Genomic DNA, 25,111 nt, shown 5'->3' on the forward strand with positions numbered 1-25,111 from the left:
ATGAGCATGATTCCTGCCTCGAGGCGTACCTCTGGTCCTGCTGGTGAAGCATGAGGCGATCTCGATCCCGTTGTCCATAAAGACTAGCTTTCATGGATATTCTTCAGTCGTCTCGTTGGTTGCCCCCCGATTGGTGTCGATTTCTCCATTGCTGTCTGCCGTCTCACTAGTCTGGCTCCTTGTACATAGCTCGTCTGTCACGTCATACCCCTTCCGTTCACTGTGTCTGCGAATCACGGTCATTTTCGTCTGTCTTCAAAGTAATTAGTTGCAACTTGTTGGAATTGGTTGTGTCATGTCTACAAAGAAACACTCGCCAAGGCGCAGGAAGACACCATTGCAAGATAGTCAGAGTTGCCCACCTAGCAAAAGAGGGTAAGATTTCGCTTTCTTCGGACGTTCTGTGGTTTACTGGATTTCACTGTTACAGGAGGCAGGTTGTCACCTGCGCTAATTGTAGGAAATCCAAGCGACCGGTGCATTTCTTCCTCGCCTTCGTGGAGTTATTACCCGAAAACTGATGGTTGAATCATTTCAGTGCGATGGCAGGCAACCCTGCCGCACTTGTCAGGAGCATAATACAGTCCGTGACGGGCAATTGCCCTTTTTTGTTCGACTTGCTGAATGGAGCTTCTAAAGGTTATGGAGTGCACCTGCGACACGCGAGATCTCAATAAACGACCCCTAGAGTGCGTTCGAGGATGTTGAGTATTTGTGGTTCACACGCTAATGCTATGCACATTCAGGGAATACCCGGAGATACAGGCGGGACTTGGGAGGATTGGAGAACTGGAAGTATCCGTCAAGATTATCGCTGGACAACCAGTCAGTGATGAGATGTTGCGCTGTGCGGCCCAGAGCTGGCATTCCCCTCCCACAGCAGAGCTGGTGCAACGTCTATCGGACCTCTCTATCCAAATGTTATCCCCGTATAATTCTGAGATTCTATCGGTAAGTATTTCCTAGATGTGATCACCTGTCAAGTCTTACAAGACTGAGATCCTTAGTCTATTCAAAAGATGTCCGCTAATGCCGAGCTACACGACAAAATTAGAAGTCTCAGACAAGTATGCAAGGATGGAGGCAACGCGTTCAAGATTGCCACCGACGCATTCCCGAAGAACACCGTCTTTGCGCCTCCTCACGATCCTGAAGAAGACAGCGATCCTACGGCCGGCGACGAGTTTGAATCGTGTTATCCCACGTCGTACCCGGAACGTGAAGAAGCCCCAACCTATTCACTCAACGTTCGGAGTCCATTTCACAACCAGAGTTTGTCAACTGGCGTTCCCATCCCTCCCCCTATGATTCTGGCTTCCAACAATATTCCTACCCTGTCACCGGATGGTACATCCATCTCCGCATATGAACCGGAAACCCCTCTCCTTCCTCACCTGTTCCATCTTTTCGGCAATATGGATGACATGCCGTTCAACTCAAGTGAACAAACTTTCCGATACAAACCTCGTGTTGATATGCCCGTTTTTTAATCGAAGCATCCAGAGCCTCGGAGTATCAATCCGGCTTCAATCTGGGAGACACAAGGTCTTGTGCGCCCCTGACCATCGACTACATGTTTTTCTTCTGATGACTTTCCATCATGAGCTGATCTCAATCGGACTTACGACTTACGACGACACGATTTCTGCGGTTTTGCAGTCTGATGGATGTCTTCGACGAGACCATCTGGATGCCCCATAACCGTACCGTGGGCAGTGGCAAAGCCCCCTTCTTTCACCATGTCTCTTTTTTCTGTTTTCCCGACATATGGAGCAGTACTCACCCATGCTTGGTTCTTCGACGTCTTGGTTAAATGGCTGGAAGGATGCACGATCACGCGTTGATGTTTATCTCAATCACTTTGCATATTGGGTTTCTCTCTGGTGATATTCCTTCATATTCCATTCATTTACGTGAGGTGCGGTGTTAAGTTGCTGCCTTCAGCTGTCTTCACTTCAGATGCACTCTTCCCTCTTTTGCTTCAATATCTTGTTGGCTGCTTGATGTTCTCTCCCAAGATCACCATGATGCACACCCCACTCCTTACCTGTCATTGAAACGTATATGCTCAGCCGTCTATCCATGACTTTTGTGGATACCATGAGATGATATTTATAGAAAATGTTGGATGCGTAAGTTGCCAGTGTTTCGGGATTTGGTGTTCAGTGGAGAGGCGGTGTTCAAGCAAGCGTCCAAGTTCGCGGTCTGATGCTCACTGCCTTCACCCTCATATATCGCTGCATCTCACGATGTATCCACCCTCATTTTTGCCTTTGATTACTTTACGGGGACTGTTTGTCGCTGTCAACATATCGCAACAAACTATTCATCCATCACATGGAAGCTTCGCTCCCTTCTCAAGCGCCTAAGCCCATATATCCTCAGCCGACCGTTGCTGTCAGGATCGAGAAATGCATTGTCCTCTTCACGGGCGTGTCGAAGATAGCGCTTGAGCGCACGAAGGGGCTCGTCCAACTTGGAGAAAGATGTAAGACGATTGAGCATGAGCTGGTACAGCGGAGCGCCGGTCTGCACTCCCCGGAAGTGCGGGCCGCAGTGGATGCGACGCAGATGTACGGCGCTTCTTTCTTCATGAGTGCTATTCCGGACTGAACATCCTAGAGAGCTCTGCAAGTCATTCTGGATCAATGTGAAATATGGCTCGATAAGGGTGTTGTACAACGAGCATTGAACACGGACATCATCCAACGCCAACTTGACACGTGGAATGAGAAGTTGAATGACTGCATGCAGGACTTTGCCGTGCGTATTCCTTCCTCGTTCAACTACAAAACTGCACTAACGAGAACATCCAGCGAAGGATTGTGTTCGAAGTCCTTAACGTTACGTCAGGTTATGGAGCTGAAGCATCGCGTTTCTACGTCCGTATGCTGAAGCAGGGCGAGACGTTCACAGCACTGCTCCAAGCGATTAAACGTAACACCGACCTGACACAACAGCAAGTTCAGCTGTTAATGAATCGCGCCCAAGAAGTGGTGAGCTGGATTATTACGTCGTTCTTTGTAGGCCCGCTAATCGGGCCAAATTCAGCAAATTCAATCCAAGCAACTCACCTCACAGGAACGCGACATGCTTTACGATTCGCTTCGATCTATTGTCTCCAAGTCAAAGTCTCGTCAGGTCTTTCCCCTTGTGGAAGTTCAAGGTATACTTGAGATGGATGACCACACAGTTTTATTGAACCACAGCTCTGACATCTATCGGGGGCGGCTTGACGGCAGACCAGTTGCGGTCAAGCGCCTTCGCGACCCGAACTCAAGCCCAATGCGTGTCGCTGTACGCTCCACCTACTGCACATGTGTTCTTTGAACCTCATTCCTGTTTTACAGAAATTCATGTACGAGGGTTATATCTGGAGGATGCTGAAACACAACAACGTGCTCCCCTTCCTCGGTCTTCACGTGAATCCCAGAGGTGAAGTTGGCTTGGTCACTGTCTGGATGCCACACGGCGATGCGATGCAATATATACACAATAAACCGGACTGCGATCGGCGAGCAATTGTACGTGAATATCTCGGCGTCTTGAGTGAATCTGACGAAACAACCAGATACGAGGCACAGGGGAGGGAATCGCGTATCTCCATCGTCAAGAAATCATTCACGGCGATATTCGGGGCAGTAAGATTCTTATTGACGAGGTCCACGACATCACAGGCACTTGGCCTCAAGCTCGACTGGCAGACTTCGGTCTCGCCGCAAGTTCCGAGAGCGATCAAGAAGCAGTTTACGACGGCACGTCCGCCTCACTGATGCTCACCGTATGTCGCTGGCTTGCCCCCGAACGGTGCAACTCGGGTCCCGAAGGTCTTCCTGTGTTTGCAAGTGACGTGTTCAGCTTCAGCAGGACGATGCTCGAGATCGCTACTGGAACGAAACCTTTCCCGGAGCAGAAGGCGGTTTTTCATCTCATCAAAAGGCTTTGTACTGGCACCCTGTGGCCCGTTCGTCCAGTTGGTGATAAGATCGCTGAGTCGATCATCACAGATGAGGTGTGGGAGTTGATGATGCAGATGTGGGCGGCGGAACCGACGGCGCGTCCGACGATGGTTCGAGTGCAGTCGAAGTTAGAGCGATTGCTGTAGTGATTATAGCACGTGTTGTATTCTTTGGTCACAGGCTATGAGTTCGTTATGAAGCTGATCTCTAGCGGGGTTTGCATTCTTACTTAAATCCCGGGCATGAGAGGAGATTGGTCCAGCGCATCACGACATTTCCGGGGCTCAGTTCACTAGCGCGGCCCTGGGTTAGGCGCCCTTGTGTTCGTAATAGAACGACAACGCCTTATAATCATGCCACCACATCTATCTCTCTTCATACCACAATCTGTATTATATACTCCCCGGAATACTTCAAGCAGATTTTGCGATGACTTCCGCCCCTCCTGCTGCGGCCAGTCGTTTGGCCAGCCTTGAAGAGGCCGTGTCAAGCAAGCTTGAGACCTTCGTCTTGACCATAGCCGGCGTCTCTGACGCTATCCACGACCGTCAGGACAGTCTCCTTCAGCTTTCTGCGCGCTGTAAAGCGATAGAGGAAGAGTTGGACCATCGGAGTGCGGGTTTGAGACCGGCCGCTGTCCAGCGAGCCATCGAGGAGACGAAACAGTGCGTAGCATTAGTCGGTCGTCCATAGCAAGGCACTGATACGGTATCAGGTTCTTGAAGGAGATATGGGATGGATGTCAGAGTTGGCTGAATAAAGGAAAGCTGAAGCGATTGATCAATACGGATGTGATTCATCGAGCTGTTCAGGAATGGAACGATAAGCTCAACGAGCGAATGCAAGATTTTGCCGTGCGTCCTTTCCTCCGACTTATCAATATTGACATGCTAATGACATATAGCGAAGTATTGTGTTCGAAGTCCTGAGCCTCACGTCCAACGTGAGCGACCAGACTTCGCGGTTCTACGTACAGCTGCTCCAGCAAGGAGAGACGTTCACAGCCCTGCTCAAGTCTGTCGAACGCACTACAGAGCTCACCCAGTCTCAAATCCGGGAGTTCATGGACCAAGGCCAGCGGGTCGTCAGTCCTGTCGTCCCTCCCTCTCTCACGATTACTGACGGTGGAAATAGCAAATGCGTTCCCAACAAATCTCCCCCCAAGAACGGGGGATGCTATACGACTCCCTGTGCTCCATCCTCTCCAAGTCGAAGAAGAGGGATATCCTCCCTATCGTGGAGATACAAGGAGAGCTGGAGATCGATGAGTCCTCCCTCAGTGAGATGCACTGGTTCGACATGTACAGGGGGACATGGCAGGGCCGGATGGTCGCTGTCAAACGGCTGAGGTACCCGAACGCGAATCAGTTGCGATTGGCCGTGAGTCCATTCGTGCACATGGTGTGGGGAGGGAAGGCTGATACGGGAATAGAAATTCATGTATGAAGGATACGTTTGGCGCATGCTGGATCACCCCAACGTATTACCGTTCTTTGGCATTCACACAGGTGCCAAGCAGGAAGTTGGCCTAGTGACCGTGTGGATGCCGCAGGGCAACGTGATGCAGTATATTGCCCGCAAGCCGGTTTGTGATAGGAAGGGTATCGTGCGTCTTCTTTTGTTTCGTAGCACCCTATCCGCTAATGAGAGCAGATCAGGGGTGCAGCAGATGGACTGGCCTACTTGCATAGAAGGAAGATCGTCCACGGGGATATTCGCGGAGTACACATCTCCCATTAATGCAGCCATACCGCTAGCTAACGGACATGGTAGAGCAAGATCCTGATTGAAGAAGTCCTCACGTCAACAGGTGTGCAGCCCCATACCCGCCTCTCAGACTTCGGCCTCGCCGCTCCTCCCGACTCGGACCAAGAAGCCCTGTATCAGGGCACTTCCATAGGCCAGATGGTCACCATCGGGCGCTGGATCGCGCCTGAGCGTGGCAGACCTGGCACCCTGGCCCTGCCCGTACCAGCGAGCGACGTCTTCAGTTTCGGACGGACGGTCCTGGAAGTTACCACTGGCGAGAAGCCGTTCGCGAGCGAGAAAAATGTGTTTTACTTGATATTCTGTGTGGGAAGCGGACAACTCCGCCCCGAGCGACCTGAGGAAGGACTATCGGGGAACCTCGTCACTAATGAAGTATGGGAACTGTTGGAGAACATGTGCGAGGTTGACCCGCAGAGGAGGCGGAGCATGGCGGATGTGCAGACCAGGCTGGAGGAGCTGCTGTAGCGTCACCCTATCGTTATTTGGGAACTTGAAGTTATTGTACTTGTCTTTCTCGCCGATCTAACACTAACAAAATTCGAGGCCCTCGGATCTCATTACCCGCAGCAGCCCATCAATGTTGGAACTGTACAATGTTGATGTTCCAAGGTGTGACACAATACTCGAATCGACTCCAAGGCATGCTTCAAGAAAGGCTGCCTAAAGTGCTCATTTTCGCGCCTCACATATGGATGCAGCATTACCACGTGATTATTGCTCAGCCGATGCCCGACAATCCTGTGGCCATGATCATGACTTGCTCGATCCTGGTCGCAACCGTTTCTGCAGGTCCAGCTTTACGCGTCCGGGACATTGAGGCCTCCAAATGACGAAGACGTAGTTCGATAGTACTTGATAATGGTGAGAAAGAGTGGACAAGTGCTACGCAGTAGGGACAATAATATCCACCCGATTTGGTCCTCAACCCACAACCCCTCCTGCAGCGTCTCGCGTTGACATCTGGCCCACGTGGCGGACCATTTATACTAAAAGGCCTTAGAAAAAACAATGCAGACGGCGGGGTTTTACCTAGAGAGGGAAAAGAAATGTTCGCTGGCATTTGCATTTGATGGGGACAAATTTATAAATAAGTGGTACTTGTACAGTGATGTAATATTTGCTACAACAGCCGCTCTAAGTTCGTCTGTACTTCATTCATCATAGACCGCACGGAAGGCTCGGATGCCCACATCTGCATCATCAACTCCCACACCTCATCGGTGATGATCGTCTTCGCGATGTCGCCAATGGGGCGATCGGGCCACAAGTCGTTAGTGCACAGCCGCTTCATGAGATAGAAGTCCGACGCCTCCTTGGCGAAAGGTTTCGAGCCCGTGGTGATCTCGAGTATCGTCCTGCTGAAGCTGAACACGTCACTTGCAGGTGCGGCCAGACCTTCGGGGCCGGAATTGCACCGCTCGGGAGCAAGCCAGCGGCAAATGTGGAGCATTTCAGATGCGTGCGTGGCGTCGTGGACTACTTCTGGGCTCCCATCAGCGCTTGTTGCAAGACCAAAATCGGTCAGTCGGGCTTGGGGCCAAACACCTGTCACATCGACAACCTCGTCGATGAGAATATTGCTGCCACGGATGTCGCCATGAATGATACCCTAACAATGGAGATACGCGATCCCCTCCCCTGTGCCTCGGATCTGACCGTATAGTGTCAGAACTGAACGAAATGCATAAACACGAGGACATACAATCGCTCGCCGATAGCAGTCCGGTTTCTTGTTGATATAGTGCATCGCATCCCCATGAGGTATCCAAACGGTGACAATGCCGGTTTCTTCCGTGGGACTCAAATGGATACCGAGAAAGGGGAGCACGTTGGTGTGGTTCAACGCCCTCCAAATATAGGCCTCGTTCATGAAATTCTGTGGAATAGCCACGTGGATTTGTCAGGGAATTCTGGAAGAATATAGCCTCACGTACAGCTACTCGCGCTGGGTTCGAGTTCGCATCGCGAAGGCGCTTGACCGCAACTGGCCGGCCTTCAAGCCGCCCCCGATATAGGTCAGAACTGGTGTTCGTTTGGGTCGGATGCTCGTCTACTTCAAGTTCACCCTGGAGTCCCACAATAGGAAGGACTTTGGGCAACTGTGGTTGAGATTGAAGTGACGCATGAAGCATGTTGCGTTCCTGTGAGGTGGGCTGCTTGCATTGAATAGGCTGAACACGGTCTGATTACCGAAAGTTTTAGCAAGTCGAAGAAGGAGCTTATTTACCATCTCTTCTGTGCGATCCATGAGCAAAGAATCTTTCTTTTTCATCAATTCGGTGTTGCGTTCAATTGCCTGGAGAAGCGCTGTGAATGCCTCGCCCTGGTTCAGCATTCGGTCATAGAAGCGCGAGGCTTCAGCTCCGAGACCGAACAGGACGTTGAGGATCTCGAATGCAATCGTTCGCTGTATATGCTCATCAGTTCTGTGTTGGGGTCTAACAAATGAGGTGGTGCAAACCCCAAACTCCTGCATGCAGTCATTCAACTTCCCATTCCATTCCTCAAGTTGACATTGGATGGTGTGAGCGTTCAAGGATCGTCGGAGCTGGCTGTTATCTAACCACGTTTGAGATTGATCCAGAATACTTTGCAAAGCTCTAGAGTACATTCAGTTGGAAAAATCAAACATCAGTGCATGATTGACTCACATGCGCGTCTTGTCTACAGCTTCCTTCACCTCTCGGGACTGGAGGCGTGCGCTGCGTTGCACCAGTGCATGCTCAATGGTCTTGCACTTTTCACCAAGTGTGAGTAGTCCGTTGGTGTGCCCAGGCGGGATGCCAGACACACCTGCGACCACAAGCATAACTTGCTCAATCTTGGTCGCAACCGTCTGCCGGGTAGATGCCGGGTCATGTAAATGGGAAGGTTGTGGGGAATCCATGTGAGGCATAAGTGGTTCGATGGTAGTGAATGATCCAGAAGAAGGGGGAGAAAATGTGTTGGAGACATGGTAAGCAGTTGTAACAACACAACCGTTTTATGCGTCTGAGGTGCAGTGACGGAAAAAGATACATATGGAAGGTTGACCTTCAATCGGTGTACCTTCCATCCCCCGACAGGCCCCCGGTGCGTTGTTCCGGTCATGAGTTTTGACGGGGAGAAGCGCGAATATTGCCGCCGACCTGTGATTGGTTGAACGGTCACAACACAGTGCTTCGAATGTAGTTTTCTCACCTTGACCCTAACAACACATTGGGCCAAAACGTGGTGCGTAGTCCTGAAGCTTCGAACATGAAAATCGGTCTTTCGGAACTTGGCGCAATATACGCTCGGGTCAGGCAGAATCGTAGTGATCCATAGAGTTTTGAATGTCAGAGCGTTAGTAAGGGAGAAGTCTTAGGAATCAGACCCTGAGAACCTGAAGTGGGTTCGGAAGCTGAGAATCTGTTGCTCACATACAGTCTTTCATATGTAGTTTCACCTTTAAACCCCAAACAGACATTGAATCTAGGATCAACGAGAACCATATAGCAGCCAAGCGTAGTGAGAAGTTGTTTAATTACATCTGCGACTTGCTAATTATTAACTGGGTCTTGCATCCAGCTCCGAAAAGACCCTAGAATCCGGCGCCTGCCGGATTTGCAAAGAAACGCATTCAGCTTCAGCAGGGTGATTCTAGATATCGCGGAGGGTTCGAAAGCCTTGTACGCTTGCCACAGAAGCAGTACACCTTGTATCACTTCATGCCTCAGTGATTCTGTGTCCCATCATTACTGCGCTGGCAACTCAATTCCCGGGCGTAAAAAAACATCCGTTCACATCAACGTTTCCTATCCCGACCACCTGCGACCGAGTTCCGACGCCGTTCTCCCGGCTAAGCTCATTCCCGCGGTAGCGCCCTCGGCCTCATGCCCGCGCCCCGGTCAATCCCTTATAGGGCCATCATCGACCACGCTTCAGGTGTCGCTTTGGCCGCCACAGGAGATATCTCTGAGCAATCCCTTCACTGATAGGACAATCTCCTTCAGTGAGCCGGATGCTGTGATGCAGCAGCACGACGGAAGACGAGTCGAATCAGCGGAGTGCGGGCATATTCTCATAGTACGAGCGAGGAAGTGAAATGAAGCTGCGCTTAATCTTCCCCCTCCGTACCTGGAATAAGCTGATATTCTCGGTATTGTGGAGATTGGTGACTGTGAGGGTTGCTGGGTAAACGTGTATCGAAGCGATCAACGGCGATGTCGTTTAGGGCGGAGATCGTTACGAAATATGAACTGGTGTGCGTGTGTCCTTGATCCAAGAGGAGGTCGAGCTGGCTGACCTTCCGCTCCGCTGGAGGCGGTATGGCTGCACTTCACGGTTCGTTAGGGAGTCAGGTGCATACGATCATGTTGAAGCCATCGACGGGGATATCATCTTGGGTACGGATATCGTTAATATGCCGCAAAAGGTGTCAGGAAAGTATGCTCTTGATTTAGAGGGAATCCCATCCAGGTTAGCAGAGAGCGTCGTTGATGAGCTGCAGGAGCTGTTGCGAACAGGCGCTCGACCTGTCGGACAAGCCGAGCATGGGAGACATACAGACCAGGCTGGGCCGGCGCTGGGCCGGCTGGGCCTGTTGTAGCTGAGATATCGGATGACAGCAACTGGCCGAGATTCTGCTGCATAAAAATGTTCACTCCAGGGAGAGGGGTATGGAAGAGCAGAATAGGCGGAATTTATAGAACCCTTTGGATATGACGCCTCAGCCACCCAAAACTACGTCCTAGAAGGTCGGATCAGTGGTACAGCAGGATCCCACGGTCCTCGGATCTCGCTATCCCCTCCCAATCAGTACCGCTGTCACCCTCAATAAGCATAAAAACGCACTTCTTGAATCTCTGGGAGTAGAGCAGGGCGGCTGGGCCGAGGAAGGTGACTGTCCCTAGGAGAAGGAGGTACGCGAGACTTATTCCCCAGCCTGAGGGAAGCCGGGAGAATGACAGCAAAGGGGAGAGGGCGAGTAGCATGATGAAGGATATGTGTCCTGTTTGGGAGGTGTTCTGCGCAGAACGGTGAGTGTGGTGTTTGAGGGGGAGAGGAGAGGAGAGCGTACTCGGAGTCGTTCCGCCAGGATGGGAAAGAGGGAGAAAGCCAATACGGCCAGGAGGAGCAGGGCGAACACGTCTTCCGACCCCGGGAGACGGGAGGCGAGCACAAGGGACGCGGATATCGAGGTTGTGGTCGCTATATGCAGGGCTGTCCTGCGCTAGCGTCAGCATATATGCCCCCCCCCCCCGGGCGATGGGTAGGGCAGGAAACGCTGGGGTGACGTACTTATATGGCGAGGGGAATAACAGCAAGGAAAGGAGGAAGAGGAACGTCGCGAGAGCATATATGGAATCGGAGGATGTAGACCGGGTAAGGGTACGCAAGATGGGAGAGAGGGAGAGCAGGAAGGTCGTCACCAAGATCGAGGACTTGAGAACTTTTGCTCCTGCCCAAATTGCGTATTAGCTAAGAGCTAGGGGAGGAAGAGAAGCACACGTACCTTGTCTCGTTCGACCTGCGGCTTCGTAACCTCCCCATCCTAATACGAACACCACCCCACAAAGGAGTACGAGCGCAGGTGCAGGCAACGTGCCCTCAAGAAGCAAAGCAAAGAGCCGGAGGAAGAGTGCCAGCACGGAGATGTACCCAGTTATGGGGACGACGGCGAGTAAGAGGGAGCGGTAAGTGTGCGGGTGGACATTCACTGTGATTGTTACTAGCTTATGGGAGGTCTGAAAAGAGCTTGTGCGCACCGTTCTTCCTCAGACTGGAGAGGAAGTTTGGAGGAACCCAGTTGGTGGGCCGTGTTTGAGGGCCGTAGAGGATCTTGTGGAACGGCTCTTCGTCTTGTGTATTTAAGGTATAGGACATCTGACAGCGAGAGACTACTGGAGTGGCTATTGAAGGAGCGGAGACATGGACGGTATGGACAAGATGGACGTCGACGAGGTGAAGGACGCGTCCCTGACGTTGAAGTTGATCATGGTGTTTCGTCAACCACAACGTCCGCCTCCAGCTCCCAGATAATCTTCGCAACCTCTTGATATGGCCCCTCATGGTTGTTCAGCGTACAACATGGCACTGTCCTCCTCCTCTCTGGCTGATCTGGGAAGAATACGGCGCCGGACTACGACACATATGGTAGGGTTATATCAGACGTTAAGTTGTAGACAATGTATGCGCATATGCAAGAACGGAGTGATCATCGGACGGGAATGGGATGTAGTTCAGAACACTTTGTTTCATTCTTTTTCATATCACCCGTGCGGTCTGCTCGCCGGCCTTTCCAGACACTACTACAAAAGCAACTGACCCACAGCGCTTATGCTCCCGTCATTATTGAACAAGCAGCTGCCGGTACCTACGAAGCTGACCGCGCCCGGGTCGTTCGCTTGCAGCAAGCTCGGGGAAGTCGCGACGAAGGGGAAGTACAGCTGCACATAGGAGGCGCCATCGAGGAAGGGAAAGGCCTGGCGGTAGAAGTTGATCTGGTCGGATTGGCCGCCGGGTGGGTTCTGGAGCGCGAACTCGGTGATCACGAGTTGGTAGTTCTGGGTATTGTTGGTGCGTTAGGGTGGAGCGGGAGGGAAGGACTTACGGGGAACTGGTTGTGCGCTTGTTCGACGTACGACTGGAACTGGGAGAAGCTGCCGCCGTACCAGTGCTGTCGACCCCGTGAGCGTCGTCAGCTTTACTAGAGGGGCAAAATGTGTACCAGATTGATGTAGTCAAAGTAGCACTGGCCAGCGCAAGCAGAGATCATCTCAGAGACCCACGACAGGCCTTGCCCAGCCTGGACGCTGTTGGTCACCGACGGGAGTGCCTCTAGCACAAGCATCATGAGCCTCTGTAGATAGGGCAGAGGTACACTTACTCTTGATGGCGAGCGGGTTCACCCATTGGATGTACCACGACGCGGCCTCCTGCGGAGTGACGCCGTTGACATCCGCTTCGTTTATCGTGAAAACAGCTAGAGCATTCCCGTCAGTGCCAGCATCCAACTCCAAGTTAGAGAAGGGCATACTCGCCCAGCCCTGCGCTGCCTGCCTGGCTGCGAGCTGATCCACGGGACTGGAATCACACGTCGGGTAGCAGCGCTGCATGCCGACGAACCCCAGCCCGCCGTTCCCGTTCGTCGAGGGCGGTGCATAAGTCTCGTAGTCGTAGATGGCGACGACGTTCCCGTCACCGTTGTTGAACAAACCTGGGTTCCTGGGCGATGTTAGGAGAGCGTGGGAGAGGAGATGATGGGAGAACGTACAGACTGCCATCGTCTGTGTGAAGAGGTTAGCTACGCTCGAAGCAAGGTTATGGGGCACGTACACCACGTCCAGTCGAGACCACGCTTGCCGGCGTAGATGGCGGGAACAAGAGCGAGAAGAGCGAGAGTAACCAACATGGTTCGATGAATGCTTGACAAATTCCGTAGTACCAGAGCAACAACGCTACCAGTACGTGGGCATAGTGGCCTCAAAACGCGAGGTTATATACTGCTCGAACGGCCGGAACTCGTGTCATGGTCTAAGAAAACGCACCCTCAAACTCCTACAAGAACAATAGTCCGCTTCAGGCGCATCAGGACCGTCGCACGTTCCTCGTGCTCCAGCACTGCAGCATACGACGCTCACATTGCACGGCGGGTACCGGAGGAGAACAGAACCTCGCTCACCCGCTCGTCTCGGCAGTGCTGCATTTACCCACTCCCAAAACAGTCGTGAGTGATCCCAAAAAGGCACAGAAGACGAAACTGAAGAACGGAGAGGATCTAGACTTCCAGCTCTAGCGACTCTAGCACACGGGATGGATCGTCCATCACCCGCCCAAGAAGCGTACCAGTGCAATACAAAAGCAGCGATTCAGTCCGGTTCGCATTTCTGATTGACGTAGATTACGACAGCAGTTCATCAACAGCCCAAAACACTCCTCCGAGCCATGCAGTCGTGAGTAATCATTGATATTGTTCAGACCAAGATGGTAGCAAGGGAGCAATGGAAGACGCGCGAGGCGCGCGGACGCGACGTACATGACGGACAAGACGGAACGCGTTCCTTCGCGACCTGGGGTTGCGATGCGTATAAGCTCTTCAGAGCACGTGTTCCGCTGTGAGAATAACCTAGAGGCCGGACTGCGTGTTGGGAGCAGCTCGACGTATTAGTTCTAATTGTCTGATTGCGAAGCTCAAACGAGCGGTACCGTCAGCTCGAAAAGCAGCGGGTAGATGACCCCTTGAAGATAATATCGCCGAGGAATCGCTTCTTACCCGCTGTTGTCGGGATGGGCGGATTCTGAACAATGGAAGGGCGCTAGACGATGATGATCATCGTTTGACTCATACTAACCCCAAAGCAGGCAAGCTCCACATGTCTGTGAACGATAATCTGATGCCTTTGTATAATTACAATCGTACATTTCTCTATGCCTGGCAAGTCTGGCCCGCGCTTACGAGCTTGTATGGCCAGGAGTGTAGTACAAGACCGCGGCGAACAGGAAGGTTTCGATCAATCCTTGTTCGCGAGAAGCGACTCCACAACGCTCATCGGGTGGAAATCTGGCCAATCCACGTTCATATCCTCAGCCGGGCCAGTCGTCCCAGCCGTCTCGAACACAAACTGGAGGAATGCCTTGAAGTCCCCCTTCGCGAGGTTCGCGTGGACTACGTCCATCGGAACACGTGTCACGTCGATCTTCTTCCCAGTCGCCTTCTCGTACCCGGTGATCACGCCGTTCACAGAGATCCGCTCGCCCTCCATTTGGAAGATCTTGCGAGGCAGTTCGGAGGCGGGGACGGTGGTGAGTATGTGCGCTACGAAACGGGCGATATCCGGGCGAGCCGTGAACGAAACAAGGCCGTCACCGGTGCCACCAACTTCAGCCGTCCCATTCTTGAGATCATACCCGAACATCCTGTGAACTATGTCAATGATCTCCTGTGTTTACGGAATGTAACAACTCACGGCTCATAGAAGATCCAGTCACCGAACGGACCCGTCGCAAACGTCGTCCATGGCAGCCCGACCCTATCCAGCATATCCCGGTACGAGTTCTTGATCGGATACAATCCCTCGCTCTTCCCGACGGGGTAGCCGGCGAAATCACTAGGGATGAAGAGCTTCACGCCTGCTGCTTTGGCCGCTTCTGCAAGGGGCTCTTGGAAGGCGAGGGCTGTGGTGCCGAGGGTGCAGACGAGGACTTCTACGCCTTTCAACGCCGATTGTAGAAACTCGGGGGAGGAGTAATCGACGACCAACGCCTCGGCATCGCCGAAGCTGTTATCCGCCTGTATTGCATTAGCCGCTGAACGGTTTAGAATGGAGGAGGAACGCACCGAGCGAGTAAGGACAACGACCTTGTCGATCTTCCCTGCTGCCTTCTCCTTCAGAAGCTCGGAGATGATGAACTTGCCGAGCGTGCCGGCACCAGCGACAGCAAAGGTTTTGTAGCCAGACATGATTCAACTAGTGCAAATGTGTTTCTAGCTTGATAGAGTGGTAATACGAGTACGAGATGCGTAGACGGTACTGGGCGGTGTCTCTGATGTGGGTGTGCTGAGGTTGTCTTGCTGTTGATGATAGCACCCATCGAGTTGAGACTGGTCCTTTTATACCATACGCAGCGTCCAGAGCCTCAGATGTGAATGTCGGCATGTGTCGAACAACGCATTGCAACACTGAAGTTAACCATTGTCAGCTTATTCAGGCTGACAAATATCCTTGACATCAAGCTGTCCTCAGACACTGTTTCCTACAAGACGAATAATCGGTTGGAGCGAGGTACGAGTCGTGTTGGAAGACCACAATTTGGTTCAGAAGCATAGCATGAGAGTCTCGATTTGGGCAACAGGGTCCATTTGTCAGCAGATGACAGGTCAGAAGATCGGTCAGGAAGCAAGCCCTGAGACGGCTGTGCTGCCACCTCCGTCACTCGGCCAGGGTTGCGAACTCTGCACTATCCACACACTTTTCTGAACTCTACGAGCATTCAGTACTAGCATATCCGCAGCTTGCAACTCGGTCATCTGGTACCCGAAGATGGCGCAACCGAAGGATATGACCATCGAATACTGTTTGGGGTGATATCGTGAGAAAGCGGCAGTTCGGTTCGTCCGGGTATGAGTGGGAAGTAGGGCAGGAGGGCATAATGTGAGCATACCAGTCAGTCCAATGCGTGTATGCCCATCCCAACATCACCTTCAACAGCATATATCGTCTGGAATGATCAGATATTGAGCACTTCGACCCCCTGTGCTTAGATCGTCAGTAGATGGGGAGTGCCGCAGTAGGATGCATCCATTCCTAGCAAATGCGGGGCATGATTCGGTGCGCAGCCAGCTCCCAAAATTCGTACCGTATATCGTTAATCTCTGACCTCAGGCCTCAGAGCTGTCCAGCTTCCGGCGGCAGTCCTCTGTGTGGCACATAACAGCACCGCCAACTTCCGGCATCTTCTCAGGGTCCTGCTTTGGTCAGCCGCTGACAAATCCCCTGTCTTCCTGGCGGACGTAATCAAGCTGTGCAACGAGTCAGCTCGAGGATGGTGCAGCGTAGGAATATCAGATCTAGAGTGAGCGATTCATTTTGAGCATAATGGGGTGTTGTGGTACGAACCTCGTGGGGATGTATTTGTCATCCTACGTAAGCTGACAGTTGCCTAATGCAGTTCCCGAACTTGGGCGAGGTGGTGTGTCAGTTGCACATCAGAGACCCCTCTCCTCTGTCTCAACACTACGAATAGGGTAATCGGCTCACCACCCACACCAGGAACACTTTGCACCTATAACTGGTACAAGAGCTTCGCTGTCGCCAGGGCCGGCACGCTCAGCAACTTCGTCATGTCCTAGCTTCTGAAGGAGACAGCCACGGGAAAACATCAACAAGATCCTCTTCCTCCCTCGCAAAAGCCAAAGCCATAGGCGTGAAGCTCTTCTTCATGCAGAGTGATTCCGCTACCTCCCAGGAAAGAGCAGCGAGTAGGCCTCCTGTTATTCACAGCCCGACTCAGTACGGCTCATAGCTTATCCTCCTCACTCGTCCTCCCCTCCAAGTTGCGCAACCTCTCACACGTCACATGAAACCCTCCCGCTCGCATACTGTATCCATCGAGCGTTCTCCTCCCGTAGGACCCACACAGGAAAGTGCCGTTACCCGACCCAGGCGCAAGCTGATAGACCGGACGTGCGAGCCTTAAACGGAGGGGAGTTTGAAGTGTGCGGTTTGAGCCGAGTGGTTGGGACGTACCCAGCAGGCCAGATGGTCGGTTGTCAGACAGTCAGAAGTCGGCCCGTTGGGCGAGCAGTCCTTTCTGAGAACAAGACGCATTCTGTGCAAAACGGAGCCGGGGTTGGGCCTGGACGGTATGAACAGTAGTCGTTATGTACAGGAAACTGATTTCCAAGCTTCTTGCGTGAGGGTGAGGCCCATAACTGGGGAAAGGGAATGATCCGGTTGTTTGTCCTCTGTCCCCAGTAACGAGCGGAACTTTCACGCCCGTACTCCCGCAGGCGGTCTTAGATGCTACAACCGCCTGCGAACGAGAGAGACCAGCGATCTATTGGTATTATACATTGCACAACTGACTCTCACATCTCATGGGAGATCGTAGGCAGGCAGTCTAGTGCCTCTCCAGTCTGGAATCTAACGCTCCCGCTCCCTCCCCAGCCCCCTCAACTTCAACTTCGTCCACCTCCCCCTCTCCCCCTGACCCCCCAGCCCCAGCCCACCCAGTGGGTCAAGTCAAGTCAAGTCAACAACGTCCTCCTTACCAAGAGATAGGTGTAGGCGCCGACGGTGACTGTGCCCATGTTCCTGTAGGAGCCGGAGAGGGTCATTAGCAGCCCGCCAAAGGATATGTAGGCTGTTCTGTGAGGGGTTAGCTGGTAGGATAGGAGGGAGAGGGGAGGGGGGAGGGGGGAAGACGTGAGGCGTAAGGGGGACGGGAGTAGGGACGATTGAGCAGGTTGAGGAGAAACAGGGAGTAGGGGTGGGGAAGAGAGGCAAGAGGGGAGGAGTGGGAAAGAGGGGGATGGGATGACCAAACGGCAACAAAGGGAAAGGGAAAAAGAAAAAGGAAAAGAGCAAAACGATCGATCGCACTCACACTTTCTCCCCCACACCCTCATCAAACCGATACACCTTCCCATAACACACGTAGTCAAAGTACTCTTCCAACCCCACCGGTCCATCAACCCTCCAACTCGCCTGTTCCCTCTTCTTCTTCCCCCCTGCCCCAGCCCCTGCGCCTGCCGCTCCCCCCGCCGCTCCCCCCTCAACGAGCTCCTTCTTCTCCTCCGGCTCCTCATACAGCCCCTTCTGCAAGCTCTTCGCCAACACAACGGTGACCGTCTCCCCCTCCCTAAGGGGGAAGATCTCGCAGTGAAAATCGAGCACGAGGTCCATGTCGAACGCGTGACTCCGCGCGAAGAGACGCGAGACGCGGTCGTATTTTTTCCCTTCGGGGTCGAGGGAGTGGATCGTGAATACGTCTTCGAATGTGACGGCGCTGTGGGCGGAGGCGAGCAGGGGGAGGGTGGCCATCTCGTGGGAGGATAAGGGGGACGGTGTGCTATTAGGTACTGTAGGAGTGAGGGAAGCGCCCAAAATTCGCCCCAATTCTGAAAAGGATCCGTTCACGTGCCTTTCACGTGAAATCGATGATGCATTGTCAAGCCACTAACGTGTTTGCTGAGGAGATCGGACCCCAAAAGATGGGTGCGTAACTAGTACTCTTGCTGTCTCACTACTCACTCTTCACCACTCACCACTCACTCTTCACTACTCCCCCATGTCACCCCAAATCCCAATCTGGTGCGGTATACTCGTCGGCGTTCTCTCCTCCCTCATCCAATCCCTCGGATTAACAATCCAACGCAAGTCTCACCTACAAAACGATGCTCTCCCCCTCCACGCCCAGAAGCCAGACTGGAAACGCCCTCTTTGGCTATTCGGCTTCTCCATCTTCATCAGTACCAACTTCCTTGGAAGCGTTTTCCAGATCGCTTCCCTTCCTGTGGTTATCCTCGCTCCTCTAGGCGCTATTTCATTATTATGGAACGCACTCTTCGCCCGTTTACTCCTAGAAGATCCATTCACAATTCTCATGTCACTCGGTACACTCCTCGTATCAGCAGGCGCAGTCCTCGTAGGCATATTTGGCGTTCTCCCTTCCCCAACTCATACGCTAGATGAACTCATAGCACTCTTCGCTCGACCGCCTTTCCTAGCTTACTTCTCAGTACTCCTCACAGCCACTGGATCACTCCTCGCTCTCACACATGTCATCGAATGGAGGTACAAAGCCACCCGTCACACAGAGATAGAAGCATACATCACCGCCTCATCACCCCAAGTCACAGAACGCACTTCCCTCCTCCACCTTCCCCCACTCTCCATCCCATCCCACCCCCACCCAACAGCAGCATCAGAAACCCAACGCCTGTTCATCGCCCTCTCCTTCGCCCTCCTCTCCGGCACACTCAGCGCAATCGGACTGCTCTTCGCAAAAGCTGGTGTGGAACTCGTCGTACTCACTCTTGGGGGGGAGAATCAGTTCTGGCGCTGGCAGGCTTGGGTACTCGTCCCTGGACTAGCGACGTTTGGCTTGAGTCAGCTATGGTACCTTCAAAAGAGCCTAGAGTTTGCCAACCCGACACTCATATGCCCTCGTATGTCCCCCTCATCCCGTCCCATCCCACCACCAACTAACTCATTGATCCCGAACAGTCGCTTTCTGCATGTTCAACATCTCCTCAATCCTAGACTCCCTAATCTACTTCGACGAATTCCGCCGTCTCTCCCCTCTTCAACTGAGCATGATCCTCCTCGGCACCTCGCTGCTCCTAGCAGGCGTATGGATCCTCTCTCTCCAATCGGCGCAAGGTGTTTTCCTCGGCCCTCCCACAGGGGGGGAAGAGACAACGAGCCTCTTCCCAGCGCTGGAGGAAGAAGAAGTAGAGGAAGTAGAGGAACCGCTTTCCCCTAGTCGGCTGTTCTTGCAGCTGTTGACACCCTCGAGGGAGGGAAGTACGTACACGACCCCACTTCCCGGGTTCGCGATCGGTCTGGCGCCTACTAGTCCGGGGTTCGTACTTTCCCCACCGAGGAGGAAGAGGACGGCCACGCTCGTGAGTGGGGAAGACCTGGAGCGTCAGGGGAGGGAGGGGTTGCCGGATGGGAGAGCGGGAACGGGAGGAGGGGGAGGGGACTGGGGCAGCGTCTCCCTGGGGGTGACCGTCCCCCTCCCCCTCCCCCTCCCGCTCACTCCCCTCCACCGCAGTCCTCTCCTCCTCCTCCCCCTCCCCCTCCCCCTCCCCCTCCCCCCAGCCCCGCCCCCGCCCCTCCAAGCCGGAGCGCTCCCTCCCCCTCCTCCACCCCAACCCCCCCTTCAATAAACGAATAAAACCCACTGACCCGGCCCGAGAATCGGGGGGCGACCTGGGGGATGACCATGCGCTGGGTGGGGAGGAGTGCGTGCAGGACGTGCAAGGGCAAGGGAGAGGGGAAGGGGAGGGAGAGGGAGGGGGGGAGGGGGAGAAGAGCGGCAGTTGGTGGACCTGGGGCTGGGGTTGGAGGAAGTAGTTGCTTGCTTGCCTGAGTTCGGCTGGGTTGGCTGGGTTGGCTGGGCTGGGTTGGCTGTGCCTGCCTATCGTTCTGAGCTCTCTTGGTTGCGGGAAGTCGGATTCCAAGATCAGACGGGAAGGGGGAACAACGGCGGCTGGGGGAGGGGAAAGGCAAGGCAAGGCAAGACAAGCGGAGAGCGTTGACCTAGACGGAGGTGTAACCTGTTCTGTTCTGTTCTGTTCTGCGGTGTAGGATAGTACTAGTGTAAGACAAGACACGACACGGACGGACATACCCCACTACAAAGGGATTGTGTATCTATTATGTTTATGGGATTGGACTTGAACTGCATGACGGACGGGATTATGCATGCGTGCGAGTGTGCGAGAGAGGCGGGATGGGGGCACGTATTCGCTCAATGGATGTGACTTAGGAGTACTAGTAGGACGAGAGACAACTGGGCATAAAACACATTCCCATTCCCATTCCTATTCCTATTCAAACTCTTGCACACCTTAATCTCTACTCGAAACCAACCCCCCCCCCCCCAGCCCGCCCTTAGAAGTACCTCGCCAGTTTCTCAAGTTCCACATCCACGTCCCCCCCCTGCTGTACGCTCCTGACCAACATCTCCCTAGCCCGTCGGGCGTTCCTCCTCCTCACAGCCCCTTCCTCCCCCTTCGCCAGCCTAAAAACCCGTTCCATCTCCCTTCTCACACTCTCCAAACTCCCCTCGATCTCCTGCCCTTCTTCGCCCCTCCTCCACGCGCGCCGCCCTGCCCCGGCAGTACGGATCTCAAGCAGCTCGAACCCCGCTCTCAACGTCCTGCTGACCCAAAGACAGTTCACAGGTTGATCGCCCCATATCGGCCAGCAGATCATTGGCAGGCCTTTACCTAGCGCTTCTAGGGTGGTGTTACCCCCTCCGTGGGTAAGGACCCAACCTAGTGCGGGGTGGGCGAAGATCGCTTGCTGCGGAGCCCATTGGACTATCATCCCCCTCCCACTTGTTTCTACCCGCTCTAGCAGAGAAGGGGGGAGAAGCGAAGAGAGTAGGTCGGGGGAAGCCATGCTCAGTATGAAAGGCATCGAGTTTTCCAGAGAGAGGAGGATGTCGACTAGGACCTCGAGGTAAGCCCGCGGCACGGAAGGAGTATGAATCGTCCCGAAGGAAATGAAGATCGAGCTCTGGGGGCCGTGTTCCCGGAGAACGATATCGAGGAACGTCAGGCAGGGATCTTGTTCCCGGGCCGCTGGGGGGGAGCTGTCCCCTGTGCTAGAGGCGGGGTGGATGTAGGATACTTCTAGCCCGCTGAAGGAGGATAGGTGGGCGGTGGGGAGCTCGAAGTAGTGTGCTGGGAGTAGGGGGCCCGTGGCTATGACAACTCGGTCTTTGTTTGTGCAATAGAACTCTTCGAGTCCCGCTAGTCCTTCAGGTTCCTGTCAAACGCAAACGTTAGTGGGCTTCCGGATTCTTGAACCTGGATGAAGATGCGCACCAGAAGCCGCGTGGTGCGCACGATTATCCCCTGCACAGAGTGGTATAGCTTGACGAGGGTGCGACGGAGGTCCCAGGTCATGTGCGGCCAGAGCTTCTGCGGGTGGTTCTCCCACTGGTAGGTGTCCTCCAGTCCACGCACATGCACTACGTCACCCCAATGCGGGGTATGCTCGGCGTACTAAAGCAGCCAGCACGTCAGTGGCAGAAGTTAGAACTGACAATCAGGGCGACAAACCTCGTAAGAGATATCGACGATCGACCGCCCTTTGGCAATGTCTGGATTGGCAAACGCCGCCTCGACTTCGTCTTCCCATTCCATCTGGCCCCCATATGCACGGGGAGCAATAAAGCGTGTCAAGGACGTTGCGCAGGACCCAAAGAACCATACCATCGTCGGGATTTTGTAAGTCTCCATAGCGGGCAAGGCGACTTCGCCCATGAGGATATCGCTGATCATCAGTCCAGGGGTACCTCCCACCGGGGGGATAACCACGCCCGCATCGTCCGTGAACTCACGATCATGCATGATCGACTCGAGCACACCGGTGATCCGGCCCCCAAAGTTGTCCGCCTTCATCATCTCGACATGCTGCTCGTGCGACGGGCCATGCTGCAACGGTTTTCCCAAACCGACAACCCGGATCCGAGGAAGGATGGTCTCGCGTTCTTCCTCGGTGCATTGTCTGTACAGTTCGCTTTTGATCTTTTCCGTATATGTGATTTGGGTAATACGGGCTGTGGAGATTCAGTAGCTTCTGACGTGCTTAACGGACTGCTCACTTATAGTTAAGCGTGGAAATTTGCGAGCTACGGTAACACCAAACGCGCTCTCAGCTCGAATATGCCCTGTATCATCCTGAGCGAGAGCCAGGAGTGAGGACTCCACACGCACCCCATCCCAACCAGGAGAAGAACAGGAAATGGCCCTGCTGCTGCTGGCCGACTTCGGTAGGAGCGTCTCCCATCGCAAGTATTCAAAAGAGGACGTTGACTTGGTACTGGATGGGTTCGAAGGCGGCCACCACAGCGTAATATAAGCGTAACAAGCCCCATGCGTGCCTCCTATGCCGCTGGAGACCTATTGAGACCTCAACCCACGGTCAGCCCGCATGAGAAGCGCTTCCATGCCAATATTGTTAGCATGATGTTCAAATCCATTCTAGTTCCAAGTGTACCGGTACATTCACGATGTGTCCTTCATTTCTCAAGCCTAACCCCTCTCATTCAAAAGGAGAATTGATCCGAAGATTGACCCAGCTTGATTTCTATTGCAGCTAGACTGAATTGGATGTGCTGAGAAAATTTCCACTTCAAATGGTCCCAAGTATAGCAGGCAAAGTGATTGTTCGAATCAGGAAGGCTATTCTGTACAGTCGACCTCGTTGTGACAAGAGTCCCTGTCCCTGCCGATGCCCGAACGGACTCAATCACGGTCTTGTCTTCCGTCCATCATCATTGGTCAGCTCAGAAGCGCTCGACCCTGCCTACGTTGATGTTTTGAGCGACACCCCCGGTCTCTCATCAACTCGGCGTTTTATCCCCACGTGCTTGGACGTGGGAGTCTACTTCGCGCACGACGAGCTCCACGGTCCGCGTTTATTCAGCCCAAAGGAAAACTGCAAAATTCGTAGCCCCGCAGTGCCTTCGCTAAGCATGCAGTGCCTTGATTATCGCACGGGTATGGTTCCATTCTTGTATCCTTTCTCCATCACTTACCGTCCAAAGCCGAGAATACTCTCCTTCGGGCGAGATGTCAGCTCCATGGAAGACCAATTCGCAACCCCGCCGCTCGGATCGCTTTTCCGCCGAATGAACATCGTCTTTCCGAAAATTATTCAGTACGGTCTCACTTCCCACATCTTCTCAAACACCAATGAGACATTTTCGGAAATGGTCTCGCAAGAAAAGGTATTAATGTATCGCGAAGCGCTCGCTGAATGCTCACTCATACTTTCTAAATAAAGCCTTGACATTAACTGGAAGCGTCATGTTGATTTCGCAGAAAGGGGCCAGCATATCACGACGATAGCAACCGAGCAGACGAGCAAACTGCTAATAAAGGCATGAAGCTATCTCGAGGTGCCTCAACGGAACACCCCCGGACGACTCTCAGTAAAAAGCCAAACCAGACATGACTACCGAGCTCATTTTTCACGGAACCGGAAACTCGGCTTGCCTCCCTAACATTGCCTGCCTTGTCGCTCCGCCTGGGGCTCCGCGGTGCATGACCTGCTACTCAGGTGCCAACCCCGGTCTGTCGCCAAATCCACATGAAGCCGTCAAGAATAGACGGCGGAACACCGGCGCGATCCTTCGAGTCCGAGATGGTAGGAAGGATGTGTACGTATTGCTCCCCACATCGCACCTCTTTGCAGTTCTGATACAGTCTGCCAGAGTGGTAGTAATCGATGCCGGTAAATCGTTCGTAGCGGCCGCGTTAGAGTGGTTTCCCAAGTATGGACTGAGCCGCATTGACGGTATTGTTCTCACACATGCTCATGCAGACGGTATGGAACCTTTGTCTTGATATCGGGCTGTGGCTGATATTCTTCAGCAATGAACGGCTTGGATGATTTGCGTTGCTGGACGCTTCAGTCCGTGATTCAAGAGAGCATCGATATTTATCTTTCTCAGCGTACTTTTGAAGAAGTCCAGCGTACCTTTCCGTATTTGGTCAATAAAGGAATGGCCACCGGAGGAGGCGCAGTCAGTTTTCCTCCACCAAAACGTGTCGAACCGCCTAACAATCTGCAGGTCCCAGAATTCCAGTGGCATATCATACAGGAGTATAATGACTTCGAGATATGTGGTGTTCTCATTACCCCGGTCCTTGTCCAGCACGGTCGGTATTTCGGTCCGGTGACCGACATGATTTCACCACCCCTCTCGCCACCTCTCTCGCCCCCACTCACTGCGGTGAGCACGCCGACCTTGTCGCGCAACGGATCATTTCAGACTTTCGGCTCCTTTCCGTTCCCGCATCTCAGTCAGGCGCAGTTTACGTCTCCCGCGAAACCTCTGGCCACTCCATATCTTGCATTCGGCTTTTTGCTGCCAAAATTCTTATACTTGTCCGACGTTTCCGAGATTCCGTCCTACACGTTCGACTTCTTGGCTTGCCTACCCGAATGGCGCAAGCCACAAGTCGCAGTTATCGACTGCCTGCGTCCCCATAAACATCCCTCTCACTTTGGCATTGAACAGGCGGTGGCAGCCACTCGACTTCTTGGATGCAAAAGGACATACTTAACCGGATTCATGTGCGGATTGCAAGAGTGGATCAGTCACGACGGATGGGTTCGCGTTTGCCGAGCCATATCTGACGGCGAGGTCGTGCTGAAGGGATGGAAGGG

General features: G+C 53.4%; 13 protein-coding genes across 13 annotated transcripts; 7 read left to right on the forward strand and 6 right to left on the reverse strand.

Moving 5' to 3' along the window:
• Positions 1 to 138: 138 nt before the first annotated feature.
• DACRYDRAFT_22371 (uncharacterized protein) lies at positions 139 to 2,004 on the forward strand. The gene is made up of 7 exons (XM_040772763.1): positions 139 to 375; positions 431 to 476; positions 539 to 583; positions 640 to 689; positions 747 to 951; positions 1,008 to 1,490; positions 1,606 to 2,004. The coding sequence occupies exons 1-6, from the start codon at positions 296 to 298 to the stop codon at positions 1,488 to 1,490; spliced, it is 909 nt and encodes a 302-aa protein (XP_040628836.1). The 5' UTR covers positions 139 to 295; the 3' UTR covers positions 1,606 to 2,004.
• Positions 2,005 to 2,337: 333 nt separating this feature from the next.
• Positions 2,338 to 4,114, forward strand: DACRYDRAFT_116353 (kinase-like protein; the record flags this gene model as incomplete). The annotated part of the gene is made up of 6 exons (XM_040770188.1): positions 2,338 to 2,573; positions 2,625 to 2,763; positions 2,817 to 2,996; positions 3,052 to 3,297; positions 3,351 to 3,524; positions 3,572 to 4,114. The coding sequence occupies 6 exons, from the start codon at positions 2,338 to 2,340 to the stop codon at positions 4,103 to 4,105; spliced, it is 1,509 nt and encodes a 502-aa protein (XP_040628837.1). The 3' UTR covers positions 4,106 to 4,114.
• Positions 4,115 to 4,321: 207 nt separating this feature from the next.
• DACRYDRAFT_100189 (kinase-like protein) lies at positions 4,322 to 6,290 on the forward strand. Its single transcript, XM_040767433.1, has 7 exons — positions 4,322 to 4,624; positions 4,675 to 4,813; positions 4,864 to 5,043; positions 5,094 to 5,339; positions 5,392 to 5,565; positions 5,613 to 5,681; positions 5,733 to 6,290. Exons 1-7 carry the CDS (start codon positions 4,389 to 4,391, stop codon positions 6,192 to 6,194), a joined length of 1,506 nt encoding a protein of 501 aa, XP_040628838.1. The 5' UTR covers positions 4,322 to 4,388; the 3' UTR covers positions 6,195 to 6,290.
• A 559-nt stretch (positions 6,291 to 6,849) lies between these two features.
• On the reverse strand, positions 6,850 to 8,635 carry DACRYDRAFT_100190 (kinase-like protein; the record flags this gene model as incomplete). Its single annotated transcript, XM_040767434.1, has 7 exons — positions 8,523 to 8,635; positions 8,381 to 8,466; positions 8,191 to 8,329; positions 7,957 to 8,136; positions 7,664 to 7,900; positions 7,432 to 7,605; positions 6,850 to 7,338 (listed from the first exon to the last, which is right to left on the reverse strand). The coding sequence occupies exons 1-7, from the start codon at positions 8,586 to 8,588 to the stop codon at positions 6,850 to 6,852; spliced, it is 1,371 nt and encodes a 456-aa protein (XP_040628839.1). The 5' UTR covers positions 8,589 to 8,635.
• Positions 8,636 to 9,240: 605 nt separating this feature from the next.
• On the forward strand, positions 9,241 to 10,321 carry DACRYDRAFT_22374 (uncharacterized protein). Its single transcript, XM_040772764.1, has one exon. It carries the CDS (start codon positions 10,114 to 10,116, stop codon positions 10,297 to 10,299), a length of 186 nt encoding a protein of 61 aa, XP_040628840.1. The 5' UTR covers positions 9,241 to 10,113; the 3' UTR covers positions 10,300 to 10,321.
• Positions 10,322 to 10,690: 369 nt separating this feature from the next.
• DACRYDRAFT_22375 (uncharacterized protein) lies at positions 10,691 to 11,514 on the forward strand. Its single transcript, XM_040772765.1, has 4 exons — positions 10,691 to 10,717; positions 10,771 to 10,918; positions 10,992 to 11,151; positions 11,206 to 11,514. The coding sequence occupies exons 2-4, from the start codon at positions 10,790 to 10,792 to the stop codon at positions 11,232 to 11,234; spliced, it is 318 nt and encodes a 105-aa protein (XP_040628841.1). The 5' UTR covers positions 10,691 to 10,717; positions 10,771 to 10,789; the 3' UTR covers positions 11,235 to 11,514.
• A 417-nt stretch (positions 11,515 to 11,931) lies between these two features.
• DACRYDRAFT_22376 (uncharacterized protein) lies at positions 11,932 to 13,150 on the reverse strand. The gene is made up of 7 exons (XM_040772766.1): positions 13,029 to 13,150; positions 12,967 to 12,979; positions 12,730 to 12,917; positions 12,580 to 12,675; positions 12,421 to 12,530; positions 12,304 to 12,369; positions 11,932 to 12,256 (listed from the first exon to the last, which is right to left on the reverse strand). Exons 1-7 carry the CDS (start codon positions 13,102 to 13,104, stop codon positions 12,002 to 12,004), a joined length of 804 nt encoding a protein of 267 aa, XP_040628842.1. The 5' UTR covers positions 13,105 to 13,150; the 3' UTR covers positions 11,932 to 12,001.
• A 1,053-nt stretch (positions 13,151 to 14,203) lies between these two features.
• DACRYDRAFT_116358 (NADP-binding protein) lies at positions 14,204 to 15,153 on the reverse strand (the record flags this gene model as incomplete). Its single annotated transcript, XM_040770189.1, has 3 exons — positions 14,204 to 14,609; positions 14,660 to 14,982; positions 15,031 to 15,153. The coding sequence occupies 3 exons, from the start codon at positions 15,151 to 15,153 to the stop codon at positions 14,204 to 14,206; spliced, it is 852 nt and encodes a 283-aa protein (XP_040628843.1).
• Positions 15,154 to 15,806: 653 nt separating this feature from the next.
• On the reverse strand, positions 15,807 to 16,771 carry DACRYDRAFT_22377 (uncharacterized protein). Its single transcript, XM_040772767.1, has 5 exons — positions 16,571 to 16,771; positions 16,362 to 16,545; positions 16,083 to 16,265; positions 15,902 to 16,021; positions 15,807 to 15,844 (listed from the first exon to the last, which is right to left on the reverse strand). Exons 1-2 carry the CDS (start codon positions 16,631 to 16,633, stop codon positions 16,447 to 16,449), a joined length of 162 nt encoding a protein of 53 aa, XP_040628844.1. The 5' UTR covers positions 16,634 to 16,771; the 3' UTR covers positions 15,807 to 15,844; positions 15,902 to 16,021; positions 16,083 to 16,265; positions 16,362 to 16,446.
• Positions 16,772 to 17,439: 668 nt separating this feature from the next.
• On the reverse strand, positions 17,440 to 18,235 carry DACRYDRAFT_52265 (RNA polymerase; the record flags this gene model as incomplete). Its single annotated transcript, XM_040775093.1, has 3 exons — positions 17,440 to 17,560; positions 17,799 to 17,899; positions 17,972 to 18,235. 3 exons carry the CDS (start codon positions 18,233 to 18,235, stop codon positions 17,440 to 17,442), a joined length of 486 nt encoding a protein of 161 aa, XP_040628845.1.
• A 233-nt stretch (positions 18,236 to 18,468) lies between these two features.
• On the forward strand, positions 18,469 to 20,088 carry DACRYDRAFT_116360 (uncharacterized protein; the record flags this gene model as incomplete). The annotated part of the gene is made up of 2 exons (XM_040770190.1): positions 18,469 to 19,362; positions 19,421 to 20,088. Exons 1-2 carry the CDS (start codon positions 18,483 to 18,485, stop codon positions 20,086 to 20,088), a joined length of 1,548 nt encoding a protein of 515 aa, XP_040628846.1. The 5' UTR covers positions 18,469 to 18,482.
• Positions 20,089 to 20,815: 727 nt separating this feature from the next.
• Positions 20,816 to 23,056, reverse strand: DACRYDRAFT_116361 (UDP-Glycosyltransferase/glycogen phosphorylase; the record flags this gene model as incomplete). The annotated part of the gene is made up of 5 exons (XM_040770191.1): positions 22,651 to 23,056; positions 22,539 to 22,604; positions 21,994 to 22,493; positions 21,757 to 21,936; positions 20,816 to 21,697 (listed from the first exon to the last, which is right to left on the reverse strand). Exons 1-5 carry the CDS (start codon positions 22,721 to 22,723, stop codon positions 20,816 to 20,818), a joined length of 1,701 nt encoding a protein of 566 aa, XP_040628847.1. The 5' UTR covers positions 22,724 to 23,056.
• An 833-nt stretch (positions 23,057 to 23,889) lies between these two features.
• Positions 23,890 to 24,930, forward strand: DACRYDRAFT_79661 (uncharacterized protein; the record flags this gene model as incomplete). The annotated part of the gene is made up of 4 exons (XM_040776406.1): positions 23,890 to 24,096; positions 24,145 to 24,265; positions 24,313 to 24,464; positions 24,513 to 24,930. Coding segments are annotated over 4 exons (897 nt in total), but the record flags the coding sequence as incomplete, so codon positions are not given.
• Positions 24,931 to 25,111: the final 181 nt, after the last annotated feature.

The sequence above is a fragment of the Dacryopinax primogenitus genome (assembly GCF_000292625.1).
Source record: "Dacryopinax primogenitus strain DJM-731 SS1 chromosome Unknown DACRYscaffold_9, whole genome shotgun sequence".
NCBI classification, from domain to species: Eukaryota; Fungi; Basidiomycota; class Dacrymycetes; order Dacrymycetales; family Dacrymycetaceae; genus Dacryopinax; species Dacryopinax primogenitus.

What these genes read in the sequence shown, in the direction of transcription:
- DACRYDRAFT_22371 (XM_040772763.1), top strand. Translation starts at nt 296, where the DNA reads ATGTCTACAAAGAAACACTCGCCAAGGCGCAGGAAGACACCATTGCAA. An exon ending in GTAGGAAATCCAAGCGACCG is followed by an intron (nt 477 to 538) that starts GTGCATTTCTTC and finishes GAATCATTTCAG; the next exon opens with TGCGATGGCAGGCAACCCTG. An exon ending in ATAATTCTGAGATTCTATCG is followed by an intron (nt 952 to 1,007) that starts GTAAGTATTTCC and finishes TGAGATCCTTAG; the next exon opens with TCTATTCAAAAGATGTCCGC.
- DACRYDRAFT_100189 (XM_040767433.1), top strand. Translation starts at nt 4,389, where the DNA reads ATGACTTCCGCCCCTCCTGCTGCGGCCAGTCGTTTGGCCAGCCTTGAA. An exon ending in TTTGTGATAGGAAGGGTATC is followed by an intron (nt 5,566 to 5,612) that starts GTGCGTCTTCTT and finishes TAATGAGAGCAG; the next exon opens with ATCAGGGGTGCAGCAGATGG. An exon ending in TCCACGGGGATATTCGCGGA is followed by an intron (nt 5,682 to 5,732) that starts GTACACATCTCC and finishes CGGACATGGTAG; the next exon opens with AGCAAGATCCTGATTGAAGA.
- DACRYDRAFT_22374 (XM_040772764.1), top strand. Translation starts at nt 10,114, where the DNA reads ATGCCGCAAAAGGTGTCAGGAAAGTATGCTCTTGATTTAGAGGGAATC.
- DACRYDRAFT_22375 (XM_040772765.1), top strand. Translation starts at nt 10,790, where the DNA reads ATGGGAAAGAGGGAGAAAGCCAATACGGCCAGGAGGAGCAGGGCGAAC. An exon ending in TCGCTATATGCAGGGCTGTC is followed by an intron (nt 10,919 to 10,991) that starts CTGCGCTAGCGT and finishes GGGGTGACGTAC; the next exon opens with TTATATGGCGAGGGGAATAA. An exon ending in GGACTTGAGAACTTTTGCTC is followed by an intron (nt 11,152 to 11,205) that starts CTGCCCAAATTG and finishes AAGCACACGTAC; the next exon opens with CTTGTCTCGTTCGACCTGCG.
- DACRYDRAFT_22376 (XM_040772766.1), bottom strand. Translation starts at nt 13,104, where the DNA reads ATGTTGGTTACTCTCGCTCTTCTCGCTCTTGTTCCCGCCATCTACGCC. An exon ending in GGCAGCGCAGGGCTGGGCGA is followed by an intron (nt 12,676 to 12,729) that starts GTATGCCCTTCT and finishes GGAATGCTCTAG; the next exon opens with CTGTTTTCACGATAAACGAA. An exon ending in AAGCGCACAACCAGTTCCCC is followed by an intron (nt 12,257 to 12,303) that starts GTAAGTCCTTCC and finishes AACAATACCCAG; the next exon opens with AACTACCAACTCGTGATCAC.
- DACRYDRAFT_22377 (XM_040772767.1), bottom strand. Translation starts at nt 16,633, where the DNA reads ATGAAGAAGAGCTTCACGCCTATGGCTTTGGCTTTTGCGAGGGAGGAA. An exon ending in AGGAAGAGGATCTTGTTGAT is followed by an intron (nt 16,546 to 16,570) that starts GTTTTCCCGTGG and finishes TGTCTCCTTCAG; the next exon opens with AAGCTAGGACATGACGAAGT.